Raw genomic sequence first — 25,783 nt, 5'->3', positions numbered from 1 at the left:
CTGGCCTGACTCTAATTTAAGATTATGTCCTCCTGCTTTGGATTCCCCCACCAGAAGAAATAGATTTTCTTTCTTTACGCTATGAAATACTTTTAAACACCTCAATTAGGTCACCCCTCAATCTTCTATACTCAAGGAAATACAAGTCAAGTTTATGCAACTTGTCCTCACAATTTAACTCTAAGCCCCGGTATTCTGTATGCTGTACCACAGTAGACAGATCTTTTTTCTGGCAGCTACATATTAACACATTCTACTACTAAATATAGTGGACATCCCATGGCTTTCAAGTCCAACTGTGACAGGTACAGTGCAATCCACTTTTCAATACAAAATTTATATAACAACAAATGTGTTTTTCAAAATATGAAAAGGCCATTAGGTTTTTTTTAAATAAGTCTACATTCCTATCCACTTTCTCATCACGTCCCTTAGTCCTTTCAAACTCTTTCAAACTTCATATGTGTTTGTCTCCTTTTGCAATCTTACATTTCCGATATCTGTAACATTTCCAGTCTTTTTAATAATATGGCCCTGTGATCAATTATGGCCTTTCTCCCCCCTCACCTGTGGTGTTTGGGAGGCTTTCTATGTCACACATGTCTAGACCTCCTTTCACAGTCCACCAGCATAGAGAAATATAACAATGACCCTCTACTAAAGGTTAGTGGGGAACCCTGATCTAGGTCAGTACAAATAAAGAATTTGACTTAATTCCTTTAGACAGACTGCACACAAATAAAAATCTTGGTTCAAAATAAGCACACAGCTTTGAAAGTATGTGTTTTGTATGAGTGTCTGACCAATGTTTACATAGTATCTTTTTGGCTCCTGCAGGGTGAAGATGGAAAGAATGGAATTGGTATTATTGGATTCAATGGCAGAAAGGTCAGTCATTTTCAAAGGGTGTTTACATCATACAAATGTGGCAAACTAGGATATTTACAGAATGCAAACACCTTTTCAGTATTGACAACAGGGATGAAAACAGAATGGTGCTTTCAATTTTCATGTTAATGAAGGTTGTTAAAATTAAAGTTCAAGCTCCTGCAACTTGTTGCAAAAATAGAACCACTCTGCTAAGCTATCTCACCATTTGATAACAATAAATCATTTCTTGACACTGACAAGAATTTCTGATTAATACACAACAGCACCAATTAGAATAATGGCCATCTAGGATTGAGTTGAGTCTGGATCCTAACTGGTTCACATATATAGAAAAAAAATGGATGGATACTTGGGCAGGAGTTACAAGCTGCAATCTAAACAAGTCGCCTGGATAGCACTTAACTTATGAGAGGAAATTGTAAGCAGTTTGTAACTACGCTGTATTAGCTGAACCTCTTAATCAAACTGTAGACTTGAAACTTCGCTTTGGTTCCTGATGATCTCCAGTTGAGTTTACTATTTTAAATGTGAGGTGGGGTGGGGTAGGATTGAGTTTCTGCACCTGTAGTGGGTATCTGTATAGATGTGGATTTGGTCCACTCAATGATGATCACATAATATCAATACCTGTCCAGAACTCTTGTTTACCTGAGAAATAATCTGCCAGTGATTTCTAAGGAATTCTCTTTCCTATATACAATTGAACAACTATTTTTAGTAATACCAAACATGTCTCCTTTATTTGTGGCAAGAGCAAGAATTGAAATGGAGAAAAAGTTAAATACTGATGCAATACTTATCAAATGGCTCAGTAATTGTAATGCGACTGACTAGTTCAGTAAGTACACTAAGCTGTACCGACCAGGACACATTCCAGGTTTGATGACGAGCCTATGCTGAATTAGTTGATCTCCGCCAAGCAGTGCTGCCTCTGGGCTGTCGGCTAGAGTTCCTGCTCCTGATCATTGACTGTGATGTTGTGACGGTAGATGCTGCCACCTTCTCCATAGATGGAAGATTAAAGCATCTCCATCATGCGACTGGGGAGCTCCTGATCAGGCCCTGGAGCATATCATTGAGCACTGCCCTCAGAGGAAACTTGCAGGCAGCCTACAAGATATCCATGTTGTTACACCGGAAGCTTTGGCCTGGATATCCTACTTAGCTATCGATAGTTAATTTGTATTTTTGCTACTACCATACGAAAGAAGAAGATAGTTTGAGTGAGTGAACATTGAGTGCAGAGGATTTGTTTTGCCATAGCCAAATAGCCTGCTGACACTCACTAGATAGGCTTGCACACATGAAGAATACTCTCTTTGGGTAGGGCACCAAAGGGTAGCTGTGCCCATTGGTCTGTAACTCAGTACTGACAGTCAGTACCTTCATAAGAGGAGATGAAACAGCTAGAAGGAAAGGAAAAATCTATATACTGATGTATCCTTGATTCTGTTCTTTGCTTTATAGGGTGAGCGAGGTCCTGTGGGAACCCTAGGACCAAAGGTAAAGTAAATGATTAACTTGCTATTGAACATTTTTGTGATTCTTTTCCCATGGTTGATACTCTTTTAACTAAGTGTCATATTCTTTAAACAGGGTGAATTTGGAGTTGATGGAGGTTCAGGAAAAGATGGTATTAAAGGAAATAGAGGTCGAAGGGTGAGTCCAAAGAGATACTAAAATGATGCCGTTCCTTATTTCGATTCATTTTAATATGACTGTGCTGCCAAGTATATCTCTGTGCAAAGGAGCAGAAAAAGGATCGAGAGATGTAACCCATTTATCTAACATAACACATTTTATGTATCTTAACCACTTAAGATATCTGTGCTCTAACATTTAATTTATAATACTGATGCCCACATTTATTTTAAAACATTGCTTGCAAAGGCAGCCTTGAGCAGCAATACTGTAGTGTAAATGAGAGAGTGCACATGTCTTCAGAGGCAGAGACCACTATTCATAAAATGCTTTTGTTCCCTGTCTCTGGGAACAAAGCACCAATGATAATAAACGTAAATGGGCTGCTATTTTGTTCTGGCTATCGGCCAGTTAAGAGAGTTACCCACCCCTTGACTCGCCATACAATCCCAGGAATGTTATTTTTCCCATCTTGCACCTTTTAGTGGGGATGGTCGTCAACCAGAATTGTTAAAGCCTCAAAGGCAACTTTGGAGCAACAGAAAATGAGCACGGTTATGTGCACTTGGTTTAAGTTTCACCGTTGCATCTTTTGAAAAACTGTCCATTTGCACATGTACAGCTGTTCCAATGTTGCTTCCTTGCGATATAAACTGGAACATGGGGCCACATCATTTTGTGTAACATTTCCAACATATAAACGGGACATGAGATTTGCAGATAGCAGTCTTATTTCAAATTTACCTTTGTTATTTGTCAGTCAAAGCATGTCCATGTGGACATTTTATTTATAGCAAGCCATCAGCTATGCATCATTTGAGATCTCTGATTGGGGACTGGGTGGTACAATAGGTTAGCATGCTGCCCTTTCATCCCTTAAAGTCTGGATTTGAAATCCAGCCACATTGATGGGATGTCTCCTTTTCAATTGGCTGCAGAGATCTTGTATGAAATGTATTTCGACAGTGTCAACCTAGTTCCTAATAGTTGGCCCACAACATAAAATTGCACCTTATTCATTATTAATTACACCTTATTCATCATTAATCTTACTCAAAGTCCATGATGATGGCTGGAGTAAGAAGTGGGGGAAAAAAAAACTTTAGTGGGTGTTATGCTGAGGTTGGGACTGAAGCACAATGAAGAGCACGGAGTTTTAATCTGTGCCTAGACCAGCTGTAACTGACCTGAGAATGCTTGATGCTGACTCACGATGACAAGATTGGAAAAGGTATTCTATTTCCCAGCACTGATGACCTTCACAATGATGACCATCCTGAAATTTGTAATAAAAATACAGCAAATCTATTGAAGATTAAGGCCGGAGTTTTCCTTACCGTGGCGGGTCCCAACCCCGCTGCTGGCTCCATCCCGCTGTAGAAAATGAACTTGCCTTAATGGAGCCTGCCCAGTGCGTTACCCGGCCCAATGAGATGGAGCGGGTCTAGTGACATCATTCATGACGTGTTTTAAGCCGGGATCCTTCAAGGGACCATGGCCACATTAAATTTCAAGTTTAATCTAACATAATGGGTGTTGAATATTTACTGTACAATAATATAATAAGTTATGAGTGTCAAAGAAATATTTAAATAATATTATCATTAAGTAATATGACACCATCTACAAATACAATCAAGAACATAATTTTAAAAGTACATTAATTGGGAAGTTATTGGTGCTTTATCCATAAATCTATAGACTTTTATATCAGTAACTGGTACAAATAAAAGATGTGTGCATATAGGTAATGCATAAAATTAAGCAGATTTTAAATGTAATTGTAAAGTGGTGGATTTACAATCTTATGCAAGTTCAGTGGAAGAGCTGCGGAATCCCTGACAAATAGTGTAAGCGGTGCTTACAATGTGTTTCTGGGATTTCTGAAGTGCTTTCATTGAAGTTAACAATGGACAAGTGAGAGAACCTCTGCAGAAATTCACCCCAAATTCTCAGACTGAAAAATTAAATTAGTTATATTCAGGGACTGAAAGCAAATTGAACCAGTGGAATAAGTGATGAGAATAAAATTGCTATGGTTGATGACTTGATTTAATGTGTAACTGGACAATCACAGTATACTGTGAGAAAAACCTGACTAGAAACAACACAAAAATGTATTTAAATGGTATATGTCATTTTTATAGTGCACATCAATTCCCTGCAATTACTGTTGAGTTGGAAGGCAACAGCTGAGAATGGCCAGTGAAAAATGTATTTCCTTCACCATCTAGGGTAGCAATTACATCCCTTCAAGAATTTCTGAATTAACATTTACCAGTGGAACAGAATCTCCATCAATCTGTTAGCTGATGTAATCAGTATGTTTTTATTTTAGTTCGTTTTCCATGCTGTCAAGTAATCAGCTGGAGCAATGGCGACGGAACTCACGCCTCAGGTTGGCGGATGTGGTTCCAGAGCTATGTGAATCCCATGGCCATGCAGGGAAATTAAAAAAGTAGGGGGAGAAAGGCTCGTAAGTGCCTGTAAACTACTTCATAATGATTTCAATTGGGTTCCCCGCCGCTGTAGGTCGGGTCGGCTCCACGATGACCGACACGCCTGTGGGAAAGGCGCGTGGGAATGACTGCAGGTTCACGACCCACTGTCAAAAATAACAACTTTTCACCCAACCCGCCACCAATCTTGCTCGCTACCACCCCAGAATATTCAGCCCTAAGAAGTCAAAAATTGTTGTCTCCTATCACTAGAGCTAATAACAGACTGATAGAAAGCAGATGGTGGATGGCAAAATAAGTTGCTTAGTGAGATCCTCCCACAATCTGCTTCAGGCACTAAATCCACAGCTGATTCAGATAATATTTTTGGAACACAGCCCATTGGGTGCTTTTTGCATGGGAGTAATGTGATTTTCTTTTGAGCACAATGCTTCTTTTGTGGGTGGTGAACTCTTTTACCGAGAACAGAAGTGTCTGCAAGTGTCATCTTTCTAAGGCAGGGCCATTTCTCCTGGCACCTTGCTTGGAACTTGGGAGTGTGTGTCAAGATGCATTATAATAAACATTTTGGTTCTCCTGATGGCGCTGATGGTAAGTGTGCTTCTCAGGGTGGAGCTTAGCACAGATATCTAAGAAGTCCTAGGTTTTAAAAAAAAATCATTCCTGGGATGTGGGTGTCATTGGCAAGGCCAGCATTTATTGCCCATCCCTAATTGCCCTCGAGAAGGTGGTGGTGAACCGCCATCTTGCACCACTGCAGTCTGTGTGGTGAAGGTACTCCCATAGTGCTGTTAGGGAGGGAGTTCCAGGATTCTGAACCAGTGACGATGAAGGAACGACAATATATTTCCAAGTCAAGATGGTGTGTGACTTGGAGGGAAACTTGGAGATGGTGGTGTTCCCATGCGCCTGCTGCCCTTGTCCTTCTAGATGATTGAGGTGGTGGGTTTGGGAGGTGCTTCTAAGGAGCCTTGGCAAGTTGATGCAGTGCATCTTGTAGATGGTACACACAGCAGTCACGGTACACCGGTGGTGGAGAGAGTGAATGTTTAAGATGGTGGATAGGGTGCCAATCAAGTGGGCTGCTTTGTCCTGGATGGTGTCGAGCTTCTTGAGTGGTGTTGGAGCTGCAATCATCTAGGCAAGTGGATATAGACTCTGGTCTATGTTTGGTTACCTGACTCAGCCAGAACAGTAGTCGGGGTTCATGCTGCTAATTGGTATTTCGTGACCTGCTGTATGTGGACATTGGACAGGATCATTAGTTGTGATGCCCTCCACTGTCAAATAGCCTGAAAACATTCACTGTCCAGGCTTGTGTACAGAAAATAGCCAAGTGGGAAAGGTACCAGAGTGCAGTCAGAGCCTGTGGAACCCTGCCTAATTGTGAGTTAGTAACTTCGGGGGGGGGAGGGGTGCAGAGACATTTGTGATTAGCACTCAAACTCATTTTACCAGATATTTTCAAGGAGAAATTTTGTGGTTGCTTTTACCAGTGATGATGATGAAAGTATTTATTGTCTCGCCAGTGGTTAATGTCTGATCTTTTTCTGTTACAGGGCTATTCAGGAGATTCTGGTGTAATTGGGCTGAAAGGAGAAATAGGTTACCCAGGCTCACAGGTAAAGTTATTGTTTTTAAAGTTTGATTTTAAAAAAATGAGACCGGGTACTTTCTGCACCTTACTAATGTTAAAGCCAATCAGTTCAACAAATACTGACTTGTAAAGTGAAGCTAACCCTGTATCAGGGACTAAGTTACAAGTAGCAATAGGGATTAGCTCAGATTTCACTGAAAACTCTACTGTTTGGTTTATTTTATAATATATAAACAGTTTCTTGGTTTATTATTGGCCTCCACTCATTGGAACGTTTATCAGTCTGCCAACTGGAAGATGGGATAACTACACATAGGGGCACATGAGATTGCTGTATCCAGTATGCAAATTCTCATTGTTACGACCTCCCGAGTCACACTATCATACAACTAGATATTGGACAGTAAAGATAAACTCCTTACTGTAGAGAATGCTGGGTCTGCAAATGGGAGCGTGCGGTTATGCTGAACCCAAAAGAATTCCAAGTGCAGAGCTAAAATTTGTATATATCTATAATGTCACCTCTCAGTTGCCTCTTTTCGAGGATGAATAGCCCAAATTTCTCTAGTCTTCCCACATAGCTTAGCTCTCTGGTACTAGGGTTTGGTTTTCTGTGAGGTTTGTCTCGATTGTCCACTGTAACTTTTGCAGAAGATCTGGAAAAATTTTGGTGAAATGGTGTAAAGTTATGACAGATGTTTGAGAGAACCCCTGCAGAAATTCAGCCGCTAGGGATCAATCACATAGCTTTCCTCTGCACTACCTCTGGGACTTGCATATCTCCCTTTTGTCTTGGTGACTAGGGATGGGTGTGGTACTCCAAATGTGGTTGGAATAGACTATACCATTTCAGCACAACTTCTCTACATACTTCTGACTCACACTCTATTATTTTGTCTATATAGTTCTGTATCCTTTGCAAGTGAGGCAATATTACTGTGAAATTTGCAATTTTTTTTTATTGTGATACAAAAGTTTGCCAAACACCTTTTCATGATGACTGTGCACTTTTAAAAACGACCTTGATTACCGGGATAATGGCAAGTGAAACATTTAATCATATATAGTATACCATATATTATACCATAAATACAAGTCGTGTAAATTTGACCACATGACATTACACACTATCAGTTAAGAGTTCTGTACAAGAACAATATCTGGTCATTTGAAGTCTTCCCTGTAATTGATCAAAGTCCAATCTCTATTGGATTAGTGACTAATTGATATTTGGGTAGCTTTGCCTCACTATATGGCTCATAACCCTTCCAGTCATTCATTGTCCAATAGAACTAGGTAACATGATAGAAACTACTGATCTGTGAGCTCTTGTAGCAGGTTAATGTTGGCGCTAAGTTATGACTTCAAGCATGTTACTCTCTCTCTATCAAACTCCTATCATGGACCGAATCTCTGCTTATTCTTTGTTTACTACTCCTCTATTATACACTGACAAATGCAGTTTGAATAATTGCAAACTATAAATGTGTCCTTTTGTGTACATTTTTGGATTAATTTATATAAATTTACACGTTACTTTATAGGGTGAAAAAGGAGAGAGAGGGAGATCCATGGAGGTAAATACAATGATGATTACAATGTACAATTTGAATTCTGTTGCATAATAGCTAACGTCCTTTTGTTTTTCTAATGTTCCAGATATGCAGTCTTGTAAGGCAGATCAAAGACTCATGCCGTAAGTATATTATACACCGAATATCTAATTACATTGGCTGTGTGAACTTGACTCTTTAAAGCACTAGTTATTCCAGGTAAAACTCTTTAAAATTGTTTCCTTTTCTTGTTTCCTTACAGCGTGCTGTTATGGTAAGTTATTTTCAGTGGATGAATATTTGTATTCAGCAGATCATTTGCTAAACATCTGAAAGAAAATTAATTCATGTTTAATCTTTACGTCAGGTTCAAACGAGTGCCCTATCTATCCAACTGAGCTGGCCTTTGTGATAGATACTTCCAAAGGTAAAACTGCTAACCAGCTCAATAACATCAAGAATGCTATCCTCAACATAGTTAGCAATCTGACTATAGTGGAGAGCAACTGTCCAAAGGGAGCCCGGGTCGCTATCCTGACATATAACAGTGGCATAATCACCGAGATCCGTTTCAGCAGTGCCAGAAATAAGCGAGACCTTGTCAAACAGATTGAAAACCTGCAATTCGTACCATCGAGGAAAGAGTCCAGCATCGCTGATGCAATGAGCTTTGTAGCGAGGAACACATTCAAGCGTGTGCGAAGTGGTTTTTTGATGAGAAAGGTGGCAGTATTCTTCAGTGATGGACAGACAAAACCCAAAGAGCTCAATGATGGCATAACAAAACTTGCTAATGAGAATATCGTCTCTGTCTACCTCTCTCCTAAAGATGATAATGTACTCACCAGGGCACTGCAGGTCAGATTCCACTCTTGATTTTCCTTTCTGCTCCTTCGTAGATGATAATCTCTGGCCAATGATGAAACATGTTAAGAATCTCCATAAGTAAGGCTGGTAATTGTTGAGCAGTGAAAGTTAGCATTGCCTCACAATGCTGAGCATGGTGTATTCTGTTTATAGTACTTATAGATTTTTCAAATCTTTTTTCCAGTGAATATTTTGATAAAGGTGAGGTACTCAAAAAATAACACTTTTGCATTTCAGACACCCACCATCACTATTGTGCATTCCTGGGACATTTTTTCAATCTTGGTGGTAATCTGCACTAAGGAGCACTGCCCTTCACTTAGATCTCTCTATGCTAAAAAGTATACCACAGCTTACATATAAAGTTTTTTCCATTGTTCCCAATTGTGCGTTACCAGTGTGACATATTCTATTTACCGTATCAACCATCTTATGGATCTGTTCAGTTAGATTGTCAATTAGAGCTAAATTAGGAGCCATTTTATACTTTCAGCAAATGCCCGCTACAAACTGGATGGAGGCTACCCAAACCTATTTCACGTAGCTAATTCTAGCTAAAAGCTTGCTTGTAGTTGTACACAGTTATGCTATATTTCTGACATTTTCACTAATTGATATTACTAAGTTAATTGTTAGGTTAGTCTATTCCACACTTCACCTTTTAACCTAAATATTCTTAACACTTCTAAACATTCTACTCAGACTCCGAACTTCTCTTGCTGCTCAAACTTCTTTCCAATGATCTAAACATTCTAAGTCACTTCTACATTCTAAAATTAGTAACTTCTAAAATCCATGGCAAAAGCCTCCCTTTTAGGCACTTTGACGTATCAGAATTAAAGTAGTGCAGCAGATAGTCCGACCAGTCCATCATTTGCCATCAAGGTTAGGATTCCAGATAAACTGCAGATACATCCATACTTAATTCAATGTTTAATCAGGTCCGAGTTATTCTTAATGTCCTAAGGCCTTGGATGTTTCTGCTCATCAGCAAAAGTAGGCAATGAAGGATTCCTTGCCTCGTTGAATCCTATCTCTCTAGGTTCAACAGGTCCATGGCAAGGTTCAAATTAAATGACACTGTTTGACCAACTTATCACTGCAAGTGCCTCTCATCTGCACCAGCTTGCCTTATTGTACCAAAATCGTGTAGAGAGTTTAACTCTATACTGCTGTTTCTTCTACTATTAGCCAAAAGATCGTGTGTTACCTATTATATCATGGAACATTGATTTGTACACTTATATATTTGGAAACTGGATTGAAATTTACAGACTGAGATAATCAAATACTCTTTGGGTCACAATGGTTCCTATGCTACAGGCACTGAGGATGTCTGTAATGCAGCAGGCTAGGGTGGAGTCATAGTGATGAGAAGATTGATGACTGTGTTGTGGGGTTTTACTTGATAACTTCTGAGAAAGCTTTTTTTGTGGATTGTGCATGGTTTGGGGAAGGAGTAAGCTTGACAGGTTGTGTGTTCTTTCTCATTCCATCATTTTTATGCTTTATCAGAAAAATGATGCTGGACTTTCACAATTCTTTGTTTTCCGTAATGACAATGAAACGCTGAACAAGGTGATGACATGCCATGTTTGTTTAGGTACGTAATCATTTTTACTGCAATCTCAGTTAGTTGCTTCATACTTTATACTAATTTAAAACATGAGTGTCACTATAGCATTATTGTGTTATAGTGAAAACTATCACCCCACTATTATTTTTCTTCCAATGTCCACTCCTCCGCTCCTGAAAGTGCCGACTCATTCTGTGGGCACCAGCTATATTCCAGGACCACTGAGGAGCTGTTTGTGTGTTATAGGTGTAGCAATTATGCAATGTGTTGTACAGGGATCAGTGTTGGAGCACATAGCACATGGACAAAGGGTACACCATGCACCGGGTTCATTGTGGGAGCATATGACATGTGGGCAAAGTGTACACCATGTACAGAGTTCATTGCCCACGTGGGTAAAGGGTACACCATGCATGCGGTTCACTGTGTGAGCGCACAGCATATGGGTAAAGTGTCAGCCATGGCTCAGTTGGTAGCACTCTTGTCTCTGAGTCAGAAGGTTGTAGGCTCAAGTCTCAGTCCAGAGACTTGAGCACGAAAATCTAGGCTGACACTTCAGTGCAGTACTGAGGGAGTGCTGCACGGTCAGAGGTGCTGTCTTTTGGATGAGCCGTTGAATCGAGGCCCCGTCTGCTCTCTCAGTTGGATGTAAAAGATCCCATGGCACTATTTCAAAGAAGGGCAGGGGAGTTCTCCCTGGCCAATATTTATCACTCAATCAACATCAAAAAAGGGATTATCTGGTGATTAACACATTGCTGTTTGTGGGCAAATTGTGTGCAAATTGGCTGCTGCGTTTCCTATCTTACAACAGTGACTACACTTCAAAGTAATTCATTGGCTGTAAAGTGCTTTGGACGTCCTGAGGTTGTGAAAGGTGCTATAGAAATGCAAGTCTTTCATTCTTTCTTTACACCATGCATGGGGTTCATTGTGGGAATGCACACCATGGTGGCCAAGGAGCCCTTGGATGGAAAGATGCAAAGCACAAGTGTGGACACATTTACCATTCAAAAATTCAACATCGAGAAACTATTGCTGTCCATCATTTTTGAAATTACAAAAAAATTGCAAGATTTTATACTGGTATGTAATAATAAAATGTAAGTGTTTAACAGGAAAAAAAGTGAACTTTTTTTCTTTTTTGTGCAGATTTTTGCGAACTTAATGCGATCTGTGATGCTAAATTTTTCCGAAGCAAAAGATCGATTAAACCCAGTGACGTAGACCTAGATATCGCATTCATCATAGACAGCTCTGCAACCATCAGCCCAAACCAGTTTGTAGAGATTAAGAGATATATTTCTTATGTGACGGACCAGTTGGAGATTAGCAAGGAACCTGCAACGTCAAACCATCAGGCCAGGGTTGCTGTGGTTCAGCATGCATTGTATAATTCTCAGACAAATAATAGCCTGGAGCGAGTGAAAACTGAATTCTCTCTCGCTGACTACAACTCCAGCGGAGACATCAGAGAATACATCCATAACAAGATGACTCAGCTTGAAGGGACAAGAGCAACCGCACACGCAATCGAATGGACCATCAAAAACATTTTTGAAAAAGCCCCCCAGCCAAGGCCACTCAAGCTCATTGTTCTTATGACCACAGGAGACCTCCCAAAAGCTGAAAGAGCGAAGCTGGAGACTGTTGTGACAGATGCCAAGTGCAAAGGCTTCTTCTTTGTTGTATTCAACATCGTCAAGAAATCGAATGAGAAGGATCTCATTTACCTGGCAAGTGCCCCTCAAGATGTGTACTTCAAGCCAATTAATGAGATCTCCGAGCTCCACAGTGAAAATTTGCTCAGGTTTGGGCGACAACTCCCCAAATACATCAATGGTAAGTTTCAGCCATGCCCTCACTTCTACTGTTTGTCCAGTGAACCTCACTGAAAGCCCCTCACTAAAGCGATTATCCACAAACCCCAGTTATTCAGCTTGGGGGGGAAAAAAATCATATCACTAAATATTATCCACAATATTCTACTACTGAGTGATAAATAAAAGTATAACACTAAACATTATGTGCGATCCTCTATGGTTGGTACCCTAAGCCATGCAATCCAGTTTTTGAACTGGGCTGTCTTTATGATATAAATACCATGGCAACAAGAGCAGGTCAGAGGCGGGGTATTCTGCGGCGAGTGTCTCACCTCCTGACTCCCCAAAGCCTTTCCACCATCTACAAGGCACAAGTAAGGAGTGTGATGGAATACTCTCCACTTGCCTGGATGAGCGCAGCTCCAACAACACTCAAGAAGCTCGACACCATCCAGGACAAAGCAGCCCGCTTGATTGGCACCCCATCCACCACCTTAAACATTCACTCCCTCCACCACCAGTGTACCATGGCTGCAGTGTGTACCATCTACAAGGTGCACTCCAGCAACTCACCAAGACTTCTTCTGCAGCACCTCCCAAACCCACAACCTCTTCCACCTAGAAGGACAAGGGTAGCAGGTGCATGGGAACACCAGCACCTCCAAGTTACACACCATCCTGACATAGAAGTATATCGCCGATCCTTCATCGTCGCTGGGTCAAAATCCTGGAACTCCCTCCCTAACAGCACTGTGGGAGTACCTTCACCACATGGACTGCAGCTGTTCAAGAAGATGACTCACCACCACCTTCTCAAGGGCAATTAGGGATGGGCAATAAATGCTGGCCTTGCCAGCGATGCCCACATCCCATAAGCGAATAAAAAAAAATTAAAAAAATGATTGGACTTTGCAGAAAAATATCTAAAATATAAATTGGACAAACATTTTATTTATTTCCTTTGTTTCTATGGAAGTTTTGATGTCGGCACCATTTTGCATGACATTGTTGTCTGAGAATGTCAGGAGACCAGAAACAAAACTTGCATTAGTGCAGCCCATGATTGCCTGACAGTTGCAGACTTTTCCAACCCAGGCAGCCTTTTTAAAATGTACCACTAACAGAAAGGACATCCTGCTAAAGTCCAGTTTTAGAGATAGCAAAAGGTGACAATGCTAGTGTGATCCTCTGCCACCTTTAGTATAAAGTACAAATTTACTGTGTAGCTTTTGCCAAAACAGGCCAATACTAGTTAACACAGCAGGGAAATGTGATGACAGGAGTAGACCAATAAAGAATTTGTATTACTGTTTCCATGGTCCAGGCACTCAAATGTGGTGTCCGTTAGCTCACCACAGAATTAATGCATACCTCATGCTTTACACGTTCACCTGATGTTAGGAAACTTCACAATAGACACTTCTCTTCTTAGGCAGTCCCTCGGAACTGAGGATGACTTACTTCCACACTAAAAATGAGTTCCCAGGTGACTGATGAGTCCAATGCGGGACCTACAGTCTCTGTCACAGGTGGGGCAGACGGTGGTTGAAGGGGCGGGTGGGTGGGGTGCTTCGGTTAATGTGCGCTTCTTGTGCTGCCTGCGCTTGGCTTCCGCTTGCTCCTGGCGAAGAGACTCGAGGTGTTCGGCGCCTTCCCGGATGCTTCTCCTCCACTTTGTGTGGTCTTGGGCCAGGGATTCCCAGGTGTCGGTGGGGATGTTGCACTTTTTCAAGGAGGTTTTGAGGGTGTCCTTGAAGCGCTTCCTCTGCCCTCCTGGGGCTGTTTTGCTGTGCCGGTGCTCCGAGTAGAGCGCTTGTTTTGGGAGTCTCGTATCGGGCATGCGGACGATGTGACCCGTCCATCAGAGCTGATTGAGCGTGGTCAAAACTTCGATGCTGGGGATGTTGGCCTGAGCGAGAACACTGATGTTGGTGCACCTATCCTGCCAATGGATTTGCAGGATCTTGCAGAGGCAGCGTTGGTGGTACCTCTCCAGTGCTTTGAGGTGCCTCCTGTACATGGTCAATGTCTCTGAGGCATACAGGAGAGCGGGTATTACTACTGCTCTGTAGACCATGAGCTTAGTGCTGGGTTTGAGGTCCTGGTCTTCAAACACTCTCTTCCTCAGGAGACCGAAGGCTGCCCTGGCACACCGAAGGCACACTAACTGCAGATTAGTCCACTATAACCAACCAAAATTTATTACCATTTCATCCCTGTCATAGCACGGAACAAACAGAAGTTCCTCCTGATTATTTCCTCTTAAACAGGAACTGTGTCTCCAGCTCTTTTCTGCATTAGGCCCCCGGAGACGTTCATGTTTAAAATTCCATATTAACCCTGACTCTGCCATGGATGATTTGTCTATATACGATTGGCTATGTGGTAGTAATGCTTGAAAATAGTCAGTGGTCATGTCAATCTTCAGAATTCTATCCCTTGATTGGCTGACAAGTTGGTTTTTGGTTGCTGATAGCTGTAACTCATGTGACACTGAATTAAAAAAATACTTTGAGTGAATGCGCAGGCTAGATAAATGAGTTATATTAGATAAGTAAAATTAAAATAAAGAGAGGATGAGCAGGATTAAAATATATATATTTAATTCTCAAAGTTATTTTAGAGGTATAGGGTTGTGGGCCCAGAAATTCGGGTCGGAGGCTTCCCGCGGGAGCAAGCCCCCGACCAGCACTTACATAGCGTGCCTGCCATTGTGTTGTGGGTCCGCGTGGGTTCCAATCCTGGGCCTCCTCCAGCTGCCGGCGTGCAGTGCTCGGGTATCCCAGGGGCGCAGTTAGTTTGAAGCGTCCCCTGGGATCACGTGGACCATGGAGAGCCAATCGTAGCAGGGAAGCTCTATTCATAGATTTGACAGGAAGACCTGTCAAATCTGTGAATAAAGATCGTCCCCAAAACCTAACTAAAACTTCAAATAAATTTTTTTAAAATATCACATTTTTATAAAATAACTATAAATTACATAAAATAACTATTTTAAACAATAATTTAAATTTTTGAAAAAATTAATTACAGTTTTTAACGGGGCTAGAAATAAACTTACCTTTCTTTAAAGTATTTTAAAATAATAAACCTGTGGAAAAAATGTTTTAATTTTACTTAATTCACCACTTACCTTGTTAAAAGCAGGCCTTGCGACTGCTTTTTAAACGCGCAGCTGCTAGAGACTTACCCTCCCGGAGAAACCTGTACTTAAAAAAAAAAAAAAAGGAAGTTCCAGGCGTACGCGCTGCCTCTCCGGCGCACACGTTTGACCTGTGAACCCCTTCCTTCAAGGGAACGGAAGTTCCGGTTTCCAGTACATGCACGAAACCGGCACTTTCGTTGGCCCTACGCATGAGTACACAGCGCGTACTCACCCGTGGGGACCCGAATTTCTGGCCCAATGTTATTGTAATACCAATGTCATTTGAATACTTTGTTACTGTAATAGTTTGTTTCAGCACCACATTGACAGTGAAAAAAACAAAACAAAAATGGCAGGCATAGGAGACTAAAATTTCCTTGTCTCTGCTGTGAGCCTAATATTGCTACAGTTTTTAATTGAACTAATACAGTGTACCCAAGAGCTTCAGGTATTTGTTTTAAATTTTTCCTCATTTTTTTCTTCCCATTTCTCCTGAAGGTGCTGCCTTGTGCTGGGCTGTGGTTCCATGGGTGCTAGATGTCCTCTGGTGTAGTGCCCAAGTCAAACTTCATGTATGAGCCTAGACCGTGTGCAGTGACAGACTATTTAACTGTGACAAGCATCATGTTGGGCCTAGTTTTTTTTTATCACTCAGCATCCATGCAAGTACAGTTTTCTGAAGGGATCACTCTGTAGTTATTAGGACTGGAAACCATTCTTGATTTTTTTCCCTCCCTTCTTACTCGTCTGGGGCACTGAGGTCAACTGCAGTGACCCTCCAACCACTTGGGTGAGATCAGCAATCCCAGCACAGATCAGAAATCGAACCGCAGGCCTTCCTAGTCACTATGGCTCAGTACCACACTAGCCAGTACATTTTTACACAAAGCCATTGAGCGAATTGGTAGGATTTTGTTTTAATAATGACATTAAAGGGCCTGAAAAAAAATCTCTCTCTCTTCCCAGCTGAGAATGCATTTCACTTGTCTCCTGAGCTGCAGAAACGATGTGGGTTGTTCCAAAGTGACCAGCCAAGCAGTGAGGCATTCAGAGAAGCCCACAAACAAGAGTAAGTAGACTCAGTCCAGGACCTGTTTGTACCTTGTTTTTAATCCTATTTTAGTGAAACTAATCCTTTTTCTTTTTTTTGTGTGTTTAGCACAAAAGGTGTTGCTGTAGATTCAGCGAAACTTATAGGTAAGTTTTTGCAGTTGTTATTTGGAGCCCATCTGTTTAGGGCAGGGCCGGTTTGCTAGTTTAATTGAAGAAGTCAATAAACTCATTGCACTTTTTCCTACACAAACTCATTCTTTTCAAAGACCTCAAAACTGGATTTCCTCACATCCCTTTGTCTTTCCGTTGTCCTACACTCTACATGCCTTTAAACCCCAAGCTTGGTATCCCCTCTTCGCATTGTCCTGACCTACCTTATCTTCGCTAAGGCTCTTGTTAACCTTGCACTAGGAACCATGGCCTTTTACTTAGGCTTCTCAATTGTTTATAGATCTAATTTTATATTCCCATAAATGTTTTGGTTAATATTTGTGACTGATTCATATTCATTTGTACCTTGAAATTGAAGTCTTTTATGTTTAAGTTATAGATGCACAGTAATTTGTAAGAAACCATTATTTTTCACTTGTACTTTTGCAAAGGATGTTGGCAAGTGTATTTTTCTCAATTCGCTCCTCACTTCCTGAAGTCAGTGCCACATTTGCCTGGCATTCAGCTTGAGGGGGTGGGGGGGTTGGGGACAAAATTCATATCACAGTTTAGCAGTTCCAAAAGGCATCTGCTGCCTTACCCAAGCATACATGCCAGCCTTGACTAGCCAGCTCCAGATCCAAGTTGACTAAATGTCTACAAATGCAAGAATTCAGCAAAGCTGACTGAATATGATTAGGAATAGGAATACTGGCTGATTTCCCCCCCAACCCGGCCCATCTTCTTAGCCCATGGATACCAAGACCAATTATATTACCTTAGCCGAGATATACCAACTCAGCGGAGGCCAGAGATTGAGTTTGGGTACTTCTGGTCTCCGAGTTTAGCACTGCACCACTTGGTGCTTTCAGCGACTGAGATGCAAATTGTCAGTTTTAAACAGACTCCGAAAGAAACTTTAGCAACTCCTACCTGCCTGGAGCCTGACAATTGTGTATGTCTGTGGAGGTGAGGTGAGGGGGGAGAGGTTCCCAGCAATCATTACAATTGTATCTGTGTATTGGAATCTGGCAGGAGAGAACTGACTCCTTTTGTAGATTGTGTGGATGTGTTATTGAGGAAGAATGTCACAAATCTTGATCGTGTCTATTTTCTATCCTATGACAGTGGGGTTACAAGGGAGACAGATACAGAAGGATTATAACAATGGTTCAACTCTAGAGATGAGGCGGTCATCCAATCTTAGCAATTTTCTCTTTGTTTCTTTCATTATTAGATGATACTACATAAGAACATAAGAAATAGGAGCAGGAATAGGCCACTTAGCCCCTCAAGCCTGCTCCGCCATTCAATAAGATCATGGCTGATCTTGGGCTCAAACTACTTCCCTGCCCGCTCCCCATAACCCTTCACTCCCTTATCTTGCAAAAATCTGTCTATCTCCACCTTAAATGTATTTAATGACCCAGCCTCCACAGCTCTCTGGGGCAGAGAATTGCACAGATTTATGACCCTCTGAGAGAAGAAATTCCTCCTCATCTCAGTTCTAAAAGGGCGACCATTTATTCTGAAACTGTGCCCCCGAGTTCTAGATTTCCCCATGAGGGGAAAAATCCTCTCTGCATCTACCTTGTCAAACCCCCTCAGTATCTTATATGTTTCAATATTCCAATGGGTATAGGCCCAGCCTGCTCAACCTTTCCTCATAAGTCAACCCCCTCATCTCTGGAATTAACCTAGTGAATCATCTCTGAACTGCCTCCAATGCAAGTATATCCTTCCTTAAATAAGGAGACCAAACCTGTACGCAGTACTTAAGGTGTGGTCTCACCAATACCCTGTACAGTTGTAGCAGGACTTCCCTGCTTTTATACTCCAACCCCCTTGAAATAAACACCAACATTCCATTTGCCTTTTTGATTACTTGCTGTACCTGCATGCTAACTTTTTGGGCAGGATTTTCATTGGGCCATGGAGTTGGGATTGGAGGTGTGTGGGGAGTTAAAATCTCAATCGGGGGGCACGAACCCAACCCGCCTCCATGCCAGTTTCAATGGAGGCGGATACCCGACCTGTGCGGGGAGCCGCCTCCCCGAGGCGGGACGGGGATTAGTGCCAATTAACTGCTAGTTAACAGGCAGTTTTTAGCCTCATCCCTATTTTTATTGCTGAAGTGTGGGATTCCTGACGGCTCCAAACCACGCCAAGTTAGCAAGGCGGACCGTCGGGCTAAAGGGCTTGGCGGGTTCCAGATGGCCGTTGTTCAGGTGAGTGATGGGTGCATGAGTGCAGAGGTAAGTGTGGTGTGTGTAAAGTATTTAAAGAAGTTTTACTTTCCTTTTCTTACCTTTACAGCCTTCCTTCCTTCAGGTCTCAGGAGTCCCTCATCTCACCGGCACAGAAAGCAGAATGGCCGCGAGCTGTCAAAAGTTGCAGCATTCAGCTTTCTGTTCTGGAGAGATCTCTAAATCAGCCTGAGAGGAAGGAATTAACTTAGAGTACAGATTGTCAGTGTTTGACAGCTTCAAACGCTAATATTTCATCTGTCAAAAGCTCTTGACAGATGAAATGTCAACCTGTGATGTCACCTGTTGACGGGTGGCCCTTAATTGGCCTGCTGGGCGGGCTCAACAAGGTCAATCAAGTGAAAATTGCGTGGGTTGGCCACAACTCGATGGAGGCGGAACTACAACCCTGACAGTTGTAGTCCCGCCTCCTACACGCCTCCAGTATTAAAATCCAGCCCTTTGTGTTTCATGCACAAGGACCCCCAGGTCCCTCTGAACTGTAGCATTTTGTAATCTCTCTCCATTTAAATAATTTTTTTAAATTTTTCCTGCCAAAGTGGATAACCTCGCACTTTCCCACATTATACTCCATCTGCCAAATGTTTGCCCACTCACTTAGCCTGTCTATACCCCTTTGCAGGTTCTTTGCATTCTCTGCACAACTTGCTTTCCCACCCATCTTTGTATCATCCGCAAACTTGGCTACATTACACTCGGTCCCTTCACCCAAGTCATTAATGTAGATTGTAATTAGTTGAGGCCCCAACACCGATCCCTGTGGCACCCCACTAGTTACCGTTTGCCAACTGGAAAATGACCCATTTATCCCGACTCTCTGCTTTCTGTTAGTTAGCTAATTCTCTATCCATGCTAATATATTACCCCCAATTCCGTGAGCTCTTATCTTATGCAGTAACCTTTAATGTGGCACCTTATCAAATGCCTGTTAGAAATCCAAATACACCACATCCACTGGTTCACCTTTGTCCACCCTGCTCATTACATCCTCAAAGAACTCAAGCAAGTTTGTTAAACATGATTTCCCTTTCATAAAACCATGCTGACTCTGCTTGACTGCATTACTGCTTCCTTAATGAAGGACTCCAGCATTTTCCCAACAACAGATGTTAGGCTAACTGGTCTACAGTTTCCTGCTTTCTGTCTCCCTCCTTTCTTAAATAGGGGTGTTACATTAGCAGTTTTCCAATCCGCTGCGACCTCTCCAGAGTCCAGGGAATTTTGGTATATTGCAACCAATGCATCCACTATCTCTGCAGCCACTTCTTTTAAGACCCTGGGATGTAGGCCATCTGGTCGAGGGGACTTGTTGTCTTTTAGTCCCATTATTTTACCAAGTACTATTTCCTTAGTGATAGTGATTGTCTTTAGTTCCCTCCTCCCTGTGGCCCCTTGATTATCCATTATTGGGATGTTGTTAGTGTCTTCTACCGTAAAGACACATACAAAATATTTGTTCAGAGCCTCTGCCATTTCCCCATTCTCCATTATTAATTCCCCAGTCTCATCCTCTAAGGGACCAACATTTACTTTAGCTACTCTCTTCCTTTTTATATACCTGTAGAAGCTCTTACTATCTGTTTTAATATTTCTTGCCAGTTTACTCTCGTTATTCATCTCTCTCATTATTTTTTTTAGTCATCCTTTGCTGGTTTTTAAAAATGTCCCAATCCTCTGGTCTCCCACCAATCTTGGCAACATTGTATGCCTTTGTTTTCAATTTGATACCATCCTTTACTTCCTTAGTTAGCCACAGATGGTGCTCCCTTCTCTTAAAATCTTTCTTTCTCACTGGAATATATTTTTGTTGAGAGTTATGAAATATCTCCTTAAATGTCCTGGACTGCATTTCAACTGCTTTACCCTTTAATTTATTTTTCCTGTCCACTTTAGCCAGTTCTGCCTTCATGCCATTGTAATTGCCTTTGATTAAGATCAGGACACTGGTTTGAGATACTACTTTCTCACCCTCCAACTGAATTTGAAATTCAACCATGCTATGATCACTCTTTCCTAGAGGATCATTTACTATGAGATCATTTATTAATTCTGTCTCATTACACAATACCAGATCCAAGATAGCCTGCTCCCTGGTTGCTTCCATTACATACTGTTCTAGGAAACCATCCCGGATGCACTCTATGAACTCCTCCTCAAGGCTACCACGGCCAATTTGATTATTACCGTACCCTTTTTTGTAGGCCTCCATTATTTGTTGATTTATACTCTGTCCAACAGTATTGCTACTGTTCGGGGGCCTGTAGACTATGCCCACCAGAGACTTTTTCCCCTTATTATTTTTTATCTCCACCCAAACCGATTCTACATCTTGATCTTCTGAGCGAATATCACTTCTCACCACTGCACTGATCCCATCCTTTACCAGCAAAGCCACCCCACCTCCCTTTCCTTTCTGTCTATCCTTCCGAATTGTCAAATACCCTGGAATATTCAGTTCCCAGCCCAGGTCACCTTGCAACCACATAATAGCGATCAGATCATAACCATTTGTATCTATTTTTGCCGTCAACTCCTCTATCTTGTTACGAATGCTGCATGCCTTCAGATATAGAACTTTTAACTTTGTCTTTTTACCATTTCACCTTGTTTTGGCTCCATTTTCTGTTTCACTCTTTTTAAACATTCTGGTGGAGAAATTCGGTGGAGCCGCAAACTGGGCAGCAAGCTCGCCTGGGCGCCGGAATTAGCGCAGCGATCGGAGCAGTTGCGACCGCCGGAAATTCAGCTTGAACGCCCCAAGAGGGACACGGGGCGAGGCTCGAGGCGCTCCGCGTCCCTCTTCGGGCACTGAAACTGAATATCGCAGCGCGCCATGCCGCAGCGTGTGGCGCTGCGGCACGGCGCGCTGCGGTACTGCAGGCCTTCCTCCCATTCTTAAGGGGGAGGGGCCTGCACCAGCGCGATCAGAGATCGCGAGTGCCAGCAAAAGAGCCCGGCACCGAGGAGAAGTGCCGGGCTCTCGCAAAACAGCTGGCACTGCCGCGGGGGGAGATCAGGAGGCCGGGGACGGAGGTGCTGGCAGGCGGCCGCCGAAAAAAATGGCCGCCCTGCACCTCCACCTTAATTTGTGCCACTGCCACCACAGGTAGGCCCCGTGAACCGGGTGCGAGTTGCGAATGGTGCTACAGAGGCGGGCGCTACCGAATATCGAGATCGGGGTGGTAGCGGGGCGCTGCACACACTGATGACGTCATCGGTGATGGCGCAGTGCAACAGGCTAACGCCGCCATTAGCGCCCCAGCTAAATATCGCGGGAGGCGTGGCCAGTGGCGCTGAAGCCACTGAGTGCCCTCTTTAGGTGCTAACTGGGGGCGCAGCCCACCGAATTTCTAGGCCCCTGTTCCTTCCTGTCACACTCTGGTTATTATTTCCCCCACCTCTATCCTGCTCTATTGCTGTCTCATTTCTGATTGACATTTTATTTTCCCGCTCACCTGGATCCTCCCTCCCACACTGTTTAGTTTAAAGCCCTCTCTACAGCCCTAGTTATTCGATTCACCAGGACTCTAGCCCCAGCATGGTTCAAGTGAAGCCCGTCCAAACGGAACAGCCCCCTCTTATCCCAGTACTGGTGCCAGTGCCCCACAAATCCAAACCCATCTCTCCCACACCAGTCTTTGAGCCACTCGTTCATTTCTCTGATCTTATTTACCTTATGCAAATTCGCTCGTGGCTCAGGTAGTAATCTAGAGATTATTACCTTTGTGGTTCTGCTTTTTAATTTAGCCCCTAGCTGCTCATACTCCCTCAGCAGAACCTCTTTCTTTGTCTTACCTATGTCATTGGTACCTAATGTGGACCGCGACAACTGGATTTTCCCCCTCCCACTCGAAGTTTCTCTCCAATCCAGAGGAGATGTCCTTAACCCTGGCACCGGGCTGGCAACACAGCCTTCGGGACTCACACTCTCGGCTGCAGAGAACAGTATCTATCCCCCCTCACTATACTGTCCCCTATCACTACAATATTTCTTTTTACTCCCCCCACTTGAAAGGCTCCCTGTACCATGGTGCTGTGGTCAGATTGCTCATCCTCCCTGCAGTCCCTGCCCTGGTCCACACAGGGAGTAAGAATCTCGTACCTGTTGGACAAGGCCAAGGGCTGAGGCTCCTCCATCACTACCTCCTGGATCCCAATACCTGCCTCGCTTGTAGTCACACCCTCCTGTCCCTGACCATGGGCCAAATTGGAAGTAATTACTCTAGTGGGTGTGACTGTCTCCTGGAACTTAGTGTCTAGGTAACGCTCCCCCTCCCTAATGTGTCGCAGTGTCTGAAGCTCGGACTCCAGCTCATCAACTCTGAGCCGAAGTTCCTCGAGCAGCCAACATTTGCTGCAGATGTAGTCGCTGTGGACCTCAATGGTGTCCATCAGCTCCCACATGCAACAACAACAACACATTGCCTGTTCTCCCATCTCAACTAATTAATTAGTTTTAAAATTTGGAACACTTATATCTTTTAATCTACACCAAGGCACTTAAATATAAATGCCCAAGTTTGGAAAAAAGCGAGAAATAGAAATACTCACCAACCAATACTGTCAGATCACAATAATAAATCGATAGATCTGAATTAGAGAATAAAGTCCATTTATTCGTACGCTTGTCTTTCACCAGGGATACTTCAGCATATCCAGTACATTGCCTCTCTCTTTCCGTCTGGTATAGGCATACGACAAATCACATCAGCAGAATCCAAAACAGTGCAGGAGACAGAGATGATTGGGATATGATGGGACCATGGCAACATCATGCCAAGAAATTGAATTGGTTCAGAGTAGAACAATGCAAAATTCAATAGATATTCAGGAGTTTGATTAGTTCTGGGTGCAGAGCCTTTCCACAGGAGACAACATGGGTTGGGTATAGTTTGTCATCCAGAAAATGATATACATTCTGTTGAAGGAATAGGCTTGATGGAATGAAATGATCTTTTTTGTTCAATGTTTTCTTATGCTTCACTATATCTGTCTACTCTTTTCTTCTATCCCTGTTCTGCTGCTACAGGCATGGAGTTATCTACCGCCAATGTTACAGAAGACAGCATCATCCTACGCTGGGCCCAGACCGAACCTCAGCGCATTGATAGTTATGAGGTTACTGTGGTCAAAGTGAGCCAGAACCACCTTGTCTTGAAGATGAATGTCAGTGATGCTGAAATTGTCCTGAAGGATCTGGAAAATGGACAGCAATATAACATTATTGTGATCGGATTCTATCAGTCCAATGCAAAATCTTTTTACAATGGAACGTTTACAACCGGTAAGTAATCGCTTCTGTCCAAGCCCACCAAGAGAGTGGATGACTTTTATAAAAAAAAAAAAATTTAAAAAAAACGAATTGAACTTTTTCTGGTCAATTCTGCACTTATCCCAAATTTCAGCACAACCATAAAACATCTTTTTGGCACTAATGTCAAATTGCAGCTCAAGTACAGCACAGGTTAGAAACAAAGTAAATCTCCCTCTCTACTGTCCCATCGAGGAGTTGTAACTCAATCATAGAATGATACAGCTATAAGGAGGCCATTCGACCCATTGTGCTCTTTGAAAGAGCTATCCAAATAGTCCCACTCCCTTACACTCTTCCTACAGCGTGTACAAAATTTTCCCCTTCAAGTAATTATCCAATTCCCTTTTGAAAGTTACGATTGAATCTGCTTCCACCACCCCTTTCAGGCAGTGCATTCCAGATCATCATAACTCGCTGCATAAAAATGTTTTTCCTCCTATCACCTATGGTACTTTTGCCAAAATCAAGTATAATAAAGGTTAGATGCAGAGGGAAGCTCCTCAAAACTTATCCCCATTAAAGATCCTGAGTCAATGCCAAATTGAGAGCAGTTCAGTCTCTGGATCTTGCTCACTAAGGAATGGATCCAGGCCAGACAACTGTGTTCCATTTAAAACCCTGTCACCTGGCAGGAAGAGAGAGGTTTCATCCCATCCAACACTCCCATCCACAGTAATAATATTCATACAGCAATACCATACACTCCAACTCAGTGAAGGTCAGCACCACATAACACCTTATGATGTCAGTAGAAACAATTTACTAAGTCAGGGGACTAGTAGAAGGGGATCAATAAATACATTTAAGATTTTTTTTCCCCATAATAAAATGCAGAATTAGCTTATAGTATGAGACATTATTTTGTTGCAAAGTTTACAAATTTCCCTTCCAAATTTTAGAAAGATCACCAGAAACAATTGCCAAAAGCACGACTGCTCATGCCACTATAGAGCCATTAGAGAATCCAGAAATAGGTAAGTGTTTACGAGTAGTGTTTCTACATTGTACATAGTCAGTGAAATGGAAACCAGTGTGAACGTATCAAATTTATTTTTGGTTTTCGGAGTTAAAATTCCCTCAGAAATCACATTTTCACATTGCAGAGGACTGGTGTATTGTAGCAGCTCTGTGTAGTCTAATGTAAGGTATATTGTAAATGACATCTGTATCATCAGCCCTATGTGTTGTAAAGCATGTGTTTATTATAGAGGGGTTGTACATTGCGACAGCAGAGGATGATGTAGAGGGGCTGCGTATTATAATTGTAGTTGGCCTGTGCAATACAGAGGAGCTGTGAGTTGTAGCGGTAATGGGTACTGTAAAGGGCTTGCATATTACAAGGAGAGCGTACATTGTAATCAGTTAATTGGTCATCATAAATGAGGCTAGCCAGGTGTCCTTGCCATCACACTCTCCACTCTTTTCAGCTTCTGCGCTTTGTTTCCTA

General features: G+C 42.4%; 1 protein-coding gene across 4 annotated transcripts in view; it reads left to right on the top strand.

The window, feature by feature from the left end:
* Positions 1–25,783, top strand: part of LOC147120126 (collagen alpha-3(VI) chain-like) — a 221,310-nt gene that overhangs the window by 175,932 nt on the left and 19,595 nt on the right. For all 4 annotated transcript variants that reach the window (XM_085985684.1, XM_085985682.1, XM_085985680.1 and 1 more), the window contains 14 exons: positions 838–888; positions 2,359–2,394; positions 2,488–2,550; positions 6,551–6,613; positions 8,133–8,165; positions 8,248–8,284; positions 8,404–8,415; positions 8,509–8,999; positions 10,524–10,611; positions 11,737–12,426; positions 16,519–16,621; positions 16,712–16,749; positions 24,052–24,306; positions 25,236–25,310. In XM_085985684.1, coding sequence (XP_085841810.1) covers positions 838–888; positions 2,359–2,394; positions 2,488–2,550; positions 6,551–6,613; positions 8,133–8,165; positions 8,248–8,284; positions 8,404–8,415; positions 8,509–8,999; positions 10,524–10,611; positions 11,737–12,426; positions 16,519–16,621; positions 16,712–16,749; positions 24,052–24,306; positions 25,236–25,310 — 2,035 coding nt within the window. The remainder of the gene's footprint in view (positions 1–837; positions 889–2,358; positions 2,395–2,487; positions 2,551–6,550; positions 6,614–8,132; positions 8,166–8,247; positions 8,285–8,403; positions 8,416–8,508; positions 9,000–10,523; positions 10,612–11,736; positions 12,427–16,518; positions 16,622–16,711; positions 16,750–24,051; positions 24,307–25,235; positions 25,311–25,783) is intronic.

The sequence above is a fragment of the Somniosus microcephalus genome, chromosome 4, assembly GCF_052327205.1.
Source record: "Somniosus microcephalus isolate GS21.2 chromosome 4, FLI_Smic_1.0, whole genome shotgun sequence".
Classification (NCBI taxonomy): Eukaryota; Metazoa; Chordata; class Chondrichthyes; order Squaliformes; family Somniosidae; genus Somniosus; species Somniosus microcephalus.
Note: the sequence above shows the minus strand (reverse complement) of the source record. Positions and strands in the feature narration are given on the sequence as shown.